This window comes from Sarcophilus harrisii, chromosome 5 (assembly GCF_902635505.1).
Source record: "Sarcophilus harrisii chromosome 5, mSarHar1.11, whole genome shotgun sequence".
Classification (NCBI taxonomy): Eukaryota; Metazoa; Chordata; class Mammalia; order Dasyuromorphia; family Dasyuridae; genus Sarcophilus; species Sarcophilus harrisii.
This window is the reverse complement of record NC_045430.1, coordinates 188209855-188224320: the sequence shown is the minus strand read 5'-3', so window position 1 is coordinate 188224320 and position 14466 is coordinate 188209855. Positions and strand designations below refer to the sequence as shown.

Below are 14466 nucleotides of genomic sequence, written 5' to 3'. Positions count from 1 at the left end.
ATAAATTGTGGTACATGATTTTGATGGAATACTACTGTGCTATAAGAAATGATAGGGGGAAAGGCCAAGATGGTGGAGAGTGGTCAGTCTTTGAGCTCTTCCTGACTTCCCTCAGATCAACACCAGTTCAAGCCTCTGAATGGGTTTTGGAGAAACAGAATATATTTGAAATGTAACAAACTTCCAGTAGAAGATATTTTGGATGAACTTCAAGAAAAGTCTGTCTCAATCGAGTGGGAGGAGGGTGGGCAGAGCAGTGCTGTCAGGGGTTGAGACTCAAGATGACCACTTGCTGAAGAAATCTAGTAGGAGGCTCCTAGAAAAAATATAGCAGCATTTGCTACTCTGTCTTGGTTCAGAAGCCAGTGGAACAGCAGACTAGCTGTGAGATTTCCAATGCAACTAGAGAAGGCAAATACGGGAATCTTTCACACCAGCATAACACGGATTTGGCCAGGCTAACAAAGCACTTAAAAGAAGCCACCAGCCCCAGAGCAGCATGAAAGCCCATCTGACACAATTTCCTCTTTGTCCTAAGAGCAGACTTCAATCTTTAAAATGAGCAAAAAAAACCAAAAACAGCTCTGATCAGATAGTTTTTATGGAGACAGGAAAGAACAAACAACGACAACAAAAAGAAATGATGAATAGGCAGATTTCAGAAAAAAATTGGAAAGACCTATGTGACAAATGCAAAGTGAAGTTGGAAGAACCAGAAAAATTTTGAATGATGCAATAGTAATATTGTAATGACAATCAAATATGAAAGACTTAGCTACTCATATCAACAATCCATGACAGTTCATTCCAAAGGACTCATGATGAAAAATGCTATCCCACTGCAAAAAGATTTGAGTGTATATTGAAGCATACTTTTTTTTTTTTTTTTACTTTCTATGTGCTTTTTACTCTCAATATGGCCAATACAGACATAAAAATAAATAAAATTTGAAGAGAGTGGCTGCTACATGATTTGCCTCGTCAAGTGGCATATGTACACAATCAGACATTATTTTCAGATACGCTGATGTTTGTTTTGCTGTACTGATTTGTTAAAAGAAATAGTAGTCTACAAAGGATAGTATAGAGTACCAGGGAGACAAAGAAGTAATTAAAAAATGATAGTAATATTTTTAAAAGAGCATCAATTTAAGACATTTTTAAAAAGTAACTGCTCCATGAAAGACAATACAACAGAATTGTAAAAACCTCAGTTACAGCTCAGTTCTCCCAGTATTAAAATATGAATAGCTCACAGAACTCTGCTTTTGTTACAGAAAATAAACTACACAGATCCTGATCAGTGAAAGGATTTGTAAGAGCACCCACAGCACAGTTAATATATATGGGGCATCCCTGACACAAGTGCTGAATGAAGATTCTGAAGACTATTTTTTAGTCATATCATTGTAGACAAATACTGCTTAACTGCTAAAAGGTTATCATGATGCCTGACTCTCTTATCTACAGATTATCATAAGAACTAATAACTTATGTTAAAGTTGTTTTCAAATTGCTAAATAGATTATCAGGTTAAAATCATAGTATTATTTCCTTGACATTGCCCTGAACATTCTCTTTATTTGGACTATGGTAAGTAGGCAAGAAACTCTAAGAATATGTCTTCAGTAGGGCCAGCTAGCAACTCTTTTTGGCATACTCTGCCTTAAAATTATTTTTCTATTTAAAAATAATCAAATTCATTTATAACAGCTTTTTGCATTTTCTGAATGGACACTACTAATAATGTAAATATTTAAAGTCCATGATTTTATAATGTCAAAAAGGAATTTTTATGATAAAAACCTGGTAAGCATTATCTCAAATTGTATTTAATGATTACCCCCCAGTCCATTTTCAATTCCACCACTTTATTTCCCAGGAGTTACCTGTGTCCTCTCTTTTGTAATCAATATACAATACTTTCCCAGGATTTTTGATGCTGTTTTAACTTGTAGTAAATTTTCTTTAAATATTGAATAGTAAGCCAAAAACACTTGATTCTACTTCTTATTCTGTCACTGACTAGATTTTGCACCTTGGAATTTGAGTTTTAAACTTTTGAATTTGTATAACATTTATTGGATATTTCCATAATGACTTATAAAACCATGGTGCCAATTGGTTGTAATCAATTATTTTGTATATGTGTATTTTCACTATCAAGTCAACAATGAACTTTTGGATCTTTCACCAACCTAATTGTATATCCGTGAGCAAGTCACTAAATTTCTCAGGCTCTCATTTTCTTTATCTATAAACCTGAGAATTTTAGACCAGATGACCTTTCAAGTCCTTTCCATATTATACTCTACAATCTGTAATAAACAAGTGCTATATGCTTAAATCTCATAAACCCTAATCATGGAATGTTCACAGAGAAAGTAAACTAGAGCTCAAGTCAGGAGACCTATTTTCTTTTCTTCAGACCCACCAATCATTAACTCTAAGATACTGGGTAAACTTCTATGAGCCTTAATTTTGTAAATTACAGAATGAGGATAACATCTCCCTGGTGAGGATTAAATGAAAATATGTATGTAAAAATGCTTTGTAAACTGTAAAATACTATGGAAATGGAGTTAATTTTTATAGCATTACTATGCCTCAGTAGAATTAACTAATTCTTATATATAATTAAATCTTGATATGAAATAGAGAATTAAAATGAAGACATATAATTTAGCAATTTAAAAAATTAAAATCTAAATTATTAATGTTTATGTAATTGTAAATAAAGAAAAAGCTTTATTAAAGCCTCTGAAGTAGAAAAGAATATTACTTATTAAAGTTCTAAATGTAAAATTAAAATGAATAGATTATATGCCTTATTTTTTAAAAATTACAGGACCTCACAATGAACAATATTATTTTAAAAACTTATGTAAGAAATACAAGCTTTCTTTTCGAAAAAATATCAGTTTGTCCTCTATTAGAGGAAAATTAGAGATGTGCTTAAAGGACACATTTCCAATAGCCATGGTTTTTTTTTTTTTTTCTTAAGCTTTTCCTTTGAATTTTCCTAAGTGAGAGCTGACCACTGTAACAGCTTAAAGAAAACACTGAAGAAGATAATAAATCACTTCTTCATGCCCGCTTTAAAAAATTTTCAGGTTTATGTGTACTGAAAACCATACATGATCAAATGTAGCATGTAAATGAAAAGTTTTTCCTCCGTAACATCAAGAAAGGAATAATAAGTCTAAGGAGTCATCTCTATAATGCCTCTTTTAAAAAGTTAATTTAACATCAGTTGATCTACCACAAATAATTAAAATAGTAGGCACTTAATAAATATTTATTGAACTAAATTGGATAATCAATTGGAATCACCCTAAATCACATCAGTATTATATAAGATAATAAGCAAAAATTAATTATTGGAACCATACACATTAATTTCAATTAAAGAAACAGGAGCTGTATAAATTAAGATATGTATTAATCTGTTTTCCTCACTGTGCCATTGTGATTAACCCATCTAAGTATACCATTCTTAAATGAAACATACATTTTTACTATAAAGTTCAAAAAGATTATAATACCAAGGAAACTACTATAAACTCACACTTATAGTTCTGAATTAAAATGCAATGCTTATATAATATTTTAATAATTAGTTCTGTGATCCAAATAAATTTCTTTGAATGGTTAATAAGAGGGAAAAATAACTATAAATTTCAGAAATTGTAAAACTGAATATAGTAGAAATCTATTTTAATAGAGTTCTTACAACAAATTTAGAAATATATAAGACATACACACTGAAATTTAGCTATGTAAAATACAAGAGTGATAGAAAGAGTGTATAAAAAGTATTAATTCTGCTCTTAACACCATTAGAAGGTTATTACTATATATATATATATATATATATATATATATATATATATATATATATTGCTATATAGGCTATATTTCTACATATACATACTATTATTATAATTGAAGGTTTAGTTTCTATACAGTGGTTCACTTTTATTATCATTAAATAATCAAGCTCTGTTAGAGTTAAGAAATACATACAGTTCCAGAGAGAACATCATGAGGACAGCAGTTGAGAAGATGACTCTTGCACACTCTGTCATCACTGAATTTGATTCGTTGGCGGGTAGTGTCTCCTGTAATATAGGAAGTAATAACTAAGGTTAGATAACTGGAAAACTTTTATTTTTGGATAACTATTTTTGCTAGCCTTCTTTGTGCATATACACATATAATAGGTAAAAAAAAACTAGTCTTTCATAAGCTGATTTATATAACGTCCTATGCCAGAAATGAAGTATGCAAACTATAATGGACAACATGCAGTTCCAATAAAAATTAATGAATATGTTAATTCAAAAAGTCAAAGTTGGAAAAAAATGCAGTATAATAAATAGGGTATACTTCACAGAATCAGAATTTAGAGCTGGAAGGGACCTTAAGAGATCATTAATCCAACATCCTCATTTTGCAGATGAGGTAACTGAGGCCTAGAAATGTTAAATGACTTGCCCAAGGTCACAAAGTGAGCGGCAAAGTCACTAGAATAGCTTTTATCTACTGGTGTTGAAGGTCTTCTCAACACTAAACACTGATTTCTAAAATCTTGTACATTAAAATTGCAAAACATAAAAAAGGAATCTTGTAAACACTGCATACACACTGCGAATCCCCACTGAACCCCAGCCGCCATTTCTTCAAGTATTTTGTTCCAGTTGCAGTCTCTCCCTTTTGCTGTTGGGGAGAGGGGGGTTTAGAGAAGGTAGAATAATGTGTTTAAGAGTGTACAAACCTGGAAGAAGTACTTACACACCAAACAAAGGAACATTGCCTAAATTCAACATCATTTTAAAAGCCTCCAAAAGCCCCATACCACTGAATTTATGTACTCTTGTGCTTTACAATGCCAAGCTGGAAACATTTAAATTCATTCTGTCTTCTTGTTGACAAGCTGCACTTCCTACAGCAGCAGAAGCATCACCTGCTTACCAAATATGGATGTCCAATTGTAAGTTTAATAATCCATCTAACAATCAGGTGGGCAACTTTAGTTTTAATAATATAAAGTGCAGATGTTACAGTTACTGATTTAAAGAAACTTATCTCCTTGAAAAAAAGAAAAAAAAATCATAATGGAATTTTCAGTACGACATTCCATTTTAGGAAATGAGGTCATTCCTAAGGCATTTTTCTCTGAAGATACAGAGTGACAAGCCCTGAGAAATTTAAACCTTAAATTTTAATAATCTGGGGAGTATCACTGATAAGTGAAAACCTACTGGTGAATTACTGAAGCAAAAGCAACTGTTGGTACCAAACCATCCAAACTCAGTTTGCTATTCTTCTCAGTCTCCTAAAGCTTTTAAAGTATTTTAAAGAAGGTGGATAAATGTTATGATTATAAACATAAATACCTATCCACTTCACATAAAGCCTGGACCATTCTAATAACATTCATCTATGAAATGATTCAATGATCCCAATTATTATATTTTCACATCTAAATAACAAAATAAGATTCTTCAATTCATTGCCTTGATCCCCATTATATAATCTAAGTTTGATAGTAACAACTGTTTATTTGAAGGCAACTAAACATTTGTCATTTCAGATGAGCTAGATTTTGTTCAAATTGTTTTTAACTTGGTTAACCAAACTTTTAACAAAATACTTATTTGTAAACAGTTCATATCAATATCAAGACCAGTAATTCACAGGCTAACGTGATGGCTTCAGAGCAGTTCAACAATAGGTTTTCTAGAGGCTAGTCTCTGGTTTTAATAGATTATTTTTAATCCCCACAATTTGGATTAATCCCTTTAGTGTTCACGCCTGCTACTACAATAATGGTTATTTTGGGGGTCCTTTTTTTTTCTCCTTTTAAACACAACTGGTTTGTTCCACATTCATTAACACATCTGAAAAGTTAGTGATAACTCACGGCTCGGCGATTGCGGGGCCTTTCTGATACTCCCTTGCAGATTGAAGTAGGCAGGCATAGATACATTGAACCTTTATAAATAAAACAAGGGGCCAGATTGTTCAGTTTGTATAGAATAAATAGACTCTGCCAGCAATTTCAACACAGCATCTAGAAGTACATGTTGACTGTAAAGATTGTCGTATATGAAAACAGAAGTGAACAAAATCAAGTTTTTAAAAAAATATTCTGATTTAATCACCAAAAGCCCCAAATAATAATACTGCTGACCAAAGATAGAAGTCCCAGATTGGAGCCCAGAGATTCTTGCTTTTTAGGCAAACTGGGATGAAAAATCATATGCATAATTATTTCATCTTCCAGTGATAAAAAGCCTAAAAGCTTAAGTTGGAATTGCACTACAATAAATTCACAATGGAACGCCACTTCTTTCATGCAGGCATTTTACAGCTAAGCAAACACACATTAGTATTCCAAATCTATACTCAAATATATTGATATGTTAGGAAGAAAACAATAGTTCTTTTATGGATTATCTTTAAGATTGTTTTATTATTTTAAGTTTCTTTCAGTGCTTTTTGTTAAACCTAAAATTTTAGGGTATTTACAGGCCAGAGTGTACGAATTAAAATTTCCTAGTTTCACTAACAAGAAAGGCATTTAAATATGTTGATGTTTAAGCAGCATGAACATTAAATTTAATTTATTTGTACTTGGCTTAAAAATCTATAAAATCACAATTATGAATTAAAGCTATCATATCCAAATGAGGATTTAAAAAAGATCTACTGCCATAAAATATCAAATAGTATTTTAAAGGTAACTTCTTGTCTTGTCTAGCCCTAGATATATATATACATGGGTACCCCATAAATCTTAATTGCTCAGATAACTGGAGCTAACATATTGAATCTAGATAATTAACCTCTCCTATAAGGATACTAAAAGTTTTATATAGCTACAAAATAAAACTTGTAGCAGTATGAGATAGAGACAAAGTTTATTGGGATTAGCAAAGAGCATCAGTTTATTGCTTTTTTAAAGGTGTCTTTAACTTGTTTTAAAGTTTACTTATTACAATATAATTTAGCTACACTACCATGAAATGCAGTATTTGAGAATTTATTATGGGTTAAGCACTGAAAGTAGTAATGCTGAAACCAATAAGGTAAATTGTAAAAAGAATTTTAAAATACTAGTAGTAGATTCAGTTTCAATCAAGTTATCTGGCCCAAACCATGTTTTTCAAAAGAGCTAAATGAAATAGCCCACATTTTTTTTTTAAAAGAGGGAAGAAAAAAAGATATTTAGAGCCCTGCTAAGCATTTGTGCCCCCAAGGCAATATTTGAAAATTGTGCCTTCAAGGTTTCCCCCAGGGAGGAAAGCTTTGAGATTGAACTCTTACTATATGACTTGCTATAATAACACAAATACCACAGAATTAAATTTACTAGCATTAAAAATGCATTTTTAAAAAATTAATTAAGCTTTCCTTTTGGCAGAACTACTCTAACTAAACTTCTATAATCATATGCCTGATTATGTCTTCTCTTTCCACTTTATACTTTTTCACTGATGCTATGTTCCCACCAAGGGGTCTATAGTTCCCAGAATTTGGCACTCCATTCCTCCCATTCTCCAAAGCTAGGGAATATTCTCTTCTTCACTCTTGGAATCCTTAGCTTGATTCAAAAACCCAGCTCAAGTGCTATACTTAGTAATCCACTTTCTTCCTCCTCAAATATCTTTGTTTATCTAGATACATGCTGAATTCTTTAAATAGAAAAAAAGAAAATCTTTGAGGACAGAGGTTTTGTTTTGTTTTTTCATTTTTCTCTATAACCTGAGAGCTTAGCACACTGTCATATAGAAGATGTTTAATAATTGATTGTTGACCCTGGTTCCACTGCAACTAAGAGTAAACAACAGTAACCACTTGAAACTTCAGAGTCTACAGAATGTTATTTCCATTAATAAACTGAGTTTTCTAAGCAAAATTCCATAATACCACCATAAACTAAGTAAAAAAGATCCTTTTTAATAAAGTGGTGTATAAATTGTCATTAAGAAAATCAATTATGTGTTGTGGCTTAAGGCATACAAAGAAATATAAGATAGAGACTTCATCTATGAGTTTACAACCTAGCTGAAAAAACGGGACAAATAAATAAAAATGCAAGGGAATATAGAGAAATTCTAAAAGAATGGTAGAAACAATAGTCACTACAAGACTTATGAGAAATGAAAATTCACCAAAAATCAGGTGGTTCAGAAAAGGCTTCATGGAGGATATAGAATTTGATTGGTATTTTGAAAAAAATAACTTTAAAATGACAAGAAAAGAATATATGCAGGGAATAAGTATCTTAGACTAAAGCAGAGAGCTCCCACAGAAGAAGAGTGGAAGATAAGGCAGAAGAAATATTGGCCAGATAGTGGAGGGCCAATCAAAAATTTAAAAAAATAAAAAGGCACATTTTATTCAGACACATTTATACACTATTTCACATTACCTATAAACAAACATCTGGAGCAGGATGATATCAGAAAAGCCTGGAAAGACTTATACGAATTGATGCTGAGTGAAATGAGCAAACCAGGAGAATACTGTACACAGTAATAGCAAGATTATGTGATGATCGACTATAACAGACATAGCTCTTCTGATATAGTAATATAGTGATATAATACAATTCCAATAGATGGGATAGAAAATACCATCTTCATTCAGAGAACTATGGAGACTGAATGTGGAAATAACCATAGTATTTTCACTTTTTTTTTTTTTTGGGGGGGGGGGGAATTTGCTTTTTCTATTCTCATGGTTTTTCTTTTTTGATTTTTCTGTCACAATATGGCTAATATCGAAACATGTTTAAAGTTACTTTACATATATAACCTTAAATCAAATTGCCTTCTGTCTTGGAGAGAGGGAAGTAAAGAAGGGAGGGAAAAATATTTACAATTAAAAATCTTACAAAAATGAATATTGATATATTGAACTGCATGCCATCTAGGGGAGGGAGTGGAGAGGGAAGGCAGGGGAAAATTGGAACACAAGGTTTTGCAAGAGTTAATGTTGAAAAATTACCTATGCATATGTGCTGAAAATTAAAAAGCTTTAATTTTTAAAAAACGAATTTTGTACTAGATGATGACCAGTTCTGATGAATCAGGCCATCCTCAGCAACGAGATCAACCAAATCATTACTAATGGAGCAGTAATGAACTGAACTAGCTATGCCCAGAAAAAGAACTCTGGGAGATGACTAAAAACCATTACATTAAATTCCCAATCCCTATATTTATGCACACATGCATTTTTGATTTCCTTCACAAGCTAATTGTACAATAATTCAGAGTCTGATTCTTTTTGTACAGCAAAATAATGTTTTGGTCATGTATACTTATTGTGTATCTAAGTTATATTTTAATATATTTAACATCTACTGGTCATCCTGCCATCTAGGGGAGGGGGGGGGGGGGTAAGAGGTGAAAAATTGGAACAAGAGGTTTGGCAATTGTTAATGCTGTAAAGTTACCCATGTATATATCCTGTAAATAAAAGGCTATTAAAAAAAAAAAAAAAAAAAAACAAGGAAAAAAAAATAAATATGCTCTATAAAATAAAAAAAATAAAAAAAAACGAATTTTGAAAACTATCTTTACCTGTAATTGGAAAAATAAAATAATATTGAAATAAATATGTTTTGATCCAAATTTTTCCAACTGTTGAATGGTGTATAGATACTGCCTAAAGTGAAGACAGTAGAAAATTTCAGGACAAAGACCAGAAGGATCAAATTATTTCAAAAAAAAAAATCCTTTAGCCTATTCTAGACTAGAAAAACAACTCTCCCACCTGTTGCCATGGGATAATTATGGATTGTACAAACACTTCACAAAGCTTAGCACACATGCCACGCCAGTACCTGTTAACTATTCAAGCAATTCAACAAAACTTGTGTTGGCATTCATATAACAATACCATTTGGAGGAGGTTATTCTATATAGACAGGACTCCAAAGGGAAGGAAAGTCTAGTTAGGATTACCTAATTAGATCCTGAATTTAGGCTCACAGGTTCAGAAATTTAAAGTTGGAACAGACCACCTTTGATATATCATTCAAGCTCTTCATTTTATAGAAAGAAAAAAAAAAATGATTCTAATTATAGTCATGGAGGTAAGAATATATAACATTCCCAGAATCCGAACTCTGGGTACTCTGGCTAGAAATTTAGCACAGTTCCACATAATACTAAGGTTTCTCCAGCACAAGACAACAACATTGTAAGCTTTTCTGGGACTAGAGTCCCATCAACTTTATTTTCCCTTTTCTCTTCCCGAGGCTCATCAACAAACTGTTGTACCACCTACCCTGAGGTGCCTATTTTTAAAAATATTTCTGCCAACTTACCTAAAATTCTTCAAGAAATTAACAAGGAAGGATAATCCTTTTCCTGCTATCCTAAAATATAAGCTCCAATTTTTGCTTATAGCCTACATAAGAATATGGACAGCAGACCAGAATCATAATAATATAGCTCAACTGTTCTTTAAAAAAAAAAAAAAGTTAGCATATCTAACAACTTTCACATTAAAAAAAAAACAAAAAAACACAATAGTGGAGAACTTCCCTCTTACTATCCATCTTTTCCAGTATTATATCACTATATCAGGCAACTGACTATGACCTAAGAGTTACCATTAAAATCTCTGATCAGTTTCTACAATTTCAATTGAGTAATGAGACAGGAAAAGACTTTGAAAGAGTGTAGTACAGTCTTTTGTCTTTAGGCAGAACTACAGCAAGCTACTAGAGATGATTTATAAAAGTGTTATATCTACAATTAACCAACCAACCTCACGCGATTTCTATATTCCACTTTGCTAAGTATTCTTCAATCCTTCTCCAGTTCTGTCTTGCCACAAAACAAAATTCAAATGATTTGTTATCTACATATCCTACCTTTCCCCTACCCACCTTGATTTCTTCAAAGCCTATTCAATTATTTTTTCTGGTGATTCTGTTGTATGAAGTCACCAATAGAAGCACAACTGTTCTGTAACTAATATTACAGAGTTGCTTGGGGCATTAGAAGATTAACTGACTTGCTCTGGTTCATAGAAGCAGTTGGCATCAACCACAAAACTTGAACTCAAGTCAACTTTACCACTATTATCACCAGCTTACTCAAAATTAACTCCATCTAACTCCAAATCACTCCACTGCCATGAATGTCCTGTTTATCCTTGTTCATAATGACTTATTCTTAACTAATTGGCAAGTGATTATTCACTTTCAAAAGGGGTCTATTGTGGATTTTTTTCAAACTGCTGCTTCTGCTATGTAAGTTGCAAAATATTATAACAGCAGCTTTAAAATCACTTATATCACTAATAAAGATTAATTAACATTAGCTAGGAATATTATTTATTTAAATAATACTTATGTTTTTATTAAATATTATTTTAGTCTCATTTTTAGGAACATATTGCAGAAAACTATGTACATGTTTATTTATATATGTGTCACATATGAAGAGAGGATTTGTGTGTGTGTGTGTATATATATATATATACAGCCACACATTATAACTAGGAAAAAATAGCAGGTGAAGAATCATAAACCATAAAGGATTAGTTCACTTTTTGAAAAATTCAAATTCATAAATTAAGATTGGAAGGGATCTAAAATAGTATTTAAGCCAATTCCCTCATTTTAAAGATGAAGAAATAGTCACTGCAAAATAGAGTAATGACTCTTAAAATTATTTAATTATTTAATTTAAATAAAAATTATTTAAAATAGAGTAATGACTTGTCCAAAATTAAAAAAAAAAAGTTAACAGGCACGATTTAAACTCAGGCTTTCTCATTCCAAATACAGAACTCAAACTCTTAGAAACTCAATTATTTTTCCTTCAAAGAGAAGTACAAAATATCAGACAGTTCAGTTAATTTTATCCTCTGTATTTTTAGTCATAGGTCGTAGAATTCAAGGTCATAGAAATTATATTCACTGTCTAAGCATTTAAACAATTATTGTCACATACACAAGGGCTTAATACTTCTTGATTAATAAACATATTTACTATCACTTCATGCTATTTCTAGGTCAACTATGGGGTGTGGATTAGATAATCCATGATTTTATAACAGGCATACTTGCCTGGGACAGACAATTCTGTCATGCTATGCCACAGCTTCAGTTTGACTTCTATGTTCCCTACTTCCCCTCACGGCATCCTTGTATAGTTCATTTTCTAAGCATTCCTGAGTCAAAGCTTTTAATACTTCTCACAACCTCCTCACTGCCTTTTAGGCGATTGGATTCCTCCAAGGCTAATGGTGTACAGACTTTACACATCACTAACTCACAAGAAAGAGGCAAGAATACCATGGATAAAAAACAGTGTTACAGCAGAATAGAAGAGGTATCAAACAAAGCTACATATCATTAAATAGCCAACAATGATTCCTAAATCCAATAAAAGGCAAAAAGGTTTGAAGCACAAGAAAGCTGTGCTAACTTTAAAAGAGAAAAGTAACTGTCAATTATTATTTCATTTATTCTCTGAATAAAAGAACAGTTAACTAAATTATTTTGTTTTAGGAAGGAAAAAAAAAACTACTGAGCACTACTTGACACTACTTATAACTGAACAAAACTGAAACCACTATCGGTAATTTCTAACAAAAATATCATACAATGACTCTATTATGGTGACTTTGGCTCAATGCTAAATGAGAAATCAAAATTTTTTTGAGCAGAAGCAGTTCACTAAAACAAATGATTTTAGCTTTTGGGGGAAACCTTTCAATTGGTCCGCTTTGACTGTTTTTATGATTTATTTTTTTAAAGATTTCTTCCACACAGTTATTTTACTCATTATCTCTGCCCCCCAATTAAATTTCTTAATTCTAGCTTCATTTCTTCCCTCTGTCCTCTTTTATCTTTCTTTTCCATAGTTTTTCATTGACAATTCTTCAGGCCTAGAATGAGTTCTTCCACCTCAGAATCCCCCATTTAAGAAACAATTCAATTCCTCATTGGATAAATGAAGGAAGATACAAGGAGATTAATTCTCATATGAAAAAAATAATGGTGAAACTCACTAATCACATAAATAGAAGTTTAAACAACTCAATGTTTCACCTCATACTCATTCAAGAACGGCAGACACCAAAAGCAGAAAATAAATTTTTGCAGGGCTTTTGGGATGGCTGGCAAACTACTGAACTGCTAATTAAGTTGTAAATTGGTTCAATCATTTTTAAACTATATCCTAAACATTAAAAACTATATACCTTCTGACCAAAGTATCATTAGATAGGTACTCCCAATGAATTTAAGGATAGAGGGAAAGGACTTAGATATACAAGAATATTTATAGTGGCACTTTTTGTTGTAGTAAAGAACTAAAGATATCTATTAATTGGAGAAAAGACAGATAAATTATGGTATATAAATGTAATAGTTTTGTACTGAAAGAAAAAACAAATATGGATAGACTAGATGAACTGATAGGAATAAGAAAGAGACTCAAGAGAATAATTTACATAAGACACTAAAGAAACAAGCAATCATGAATATAAAGGACTGATGCTGAAATATAATTCTCATTTCTTGGCAGAGGTGAGGTACAGAATCTGACATGAATTCTCAGGGATGGCCAATGTATTGATTTCTTTTGATTATGCGTATTTCTTACAAGGGAGGCCTGAGGAGGTGGGATGAGTAAGAGACCTTTTTTTAAATTCCCAGAGGAAAAAAGTACAGAAAGGAACACAGAGGAATGCTGTTATGGACCTAATTAAGCTTTATGTATTTCATTTTTTAAAAACTGCTTAATTTTTCTTATAATCATCTTCCTTATTCTTTGCACTTTGAAACATGTGTTCATTGTTCATTCATTGACAGAAAAGATGAAGTGCTAAAACTGCCTTTCACAAAGAGGCCTTTTTGATATTCCAATCTGCTGGTGCCTTCCCTATCTCAATTACCTTGTATTTATTCTGCATAAATTTATGTTTATGTACATATTGTTTCCCCCTCCCCCAAAGTCCTTGAGAGTAAATATTTCTTTTCTTTTTGGGAAGTGAGAGGTAGATTGAGGATGGTGGTGGTAAAGTGGACATCCACATCCCCAGTTACTAGCACTATACCCGGGACATGGCAACGACTACACAAATGTTTTTTTGATTTATTTCTTCTATTTTCTGTTTTATTTAAATTTGTGATTTTCTTGCTAGTACTAATTCTTACTCATTTTAAAAATTATTCTTCTATTTGAAAAAGTTTTAATGAATATGTTATGTTTCTTATTCCATCTCTATTACATTAAATATGTTCATTGATTTAATTGCTCCACAAAATTTATTTTAGTTTACTGTAACTGACACTCTGTTTTACCCACTGTTATTCTCCTTTGTGGTTTTAGTCATATTTATTCTATTTGGTATTTCCAATTTTTGAAGGGAATAGGGAGTAAGAAAATGTGTTAAGGAGACTGTCTTTCTTCCATCTCCTCACTT

The 14466-nt window shown here is 31.8% G+C and overlaps 1 protein-coding gene across 4 annotated transcripts in view; it reads right to left on the bottom strand.

Annotated features, from left to right (window-relative positions):
- The window catches only part of LOC100928142 (putative RNA-binding protein Luc7-like 2), a 67861-nt gene that overhangs the window by 46239 nt on the left and 7156 nt on the right, over positions 1 to 14466 (bottom strand). For 3 of the 4 annotated variants that reach the window (XM_003771654.3, XM_031939162.1, XM_012551080.3), the window contains one exon: positions 4027 to 4121. In XM_003771654.3, coding sequence (XP_003771702.1) covers positions 4027 to 4121 — 95 coding nt within the window. Of the gene's footprint in view, positions 1 to 4026; positions 4122 to 5926; positions 5998 to 14466 lie in introns of all 4 variants that reach the window. The other variant, XM_012551079.3, reaches the window with a different exon arrangement.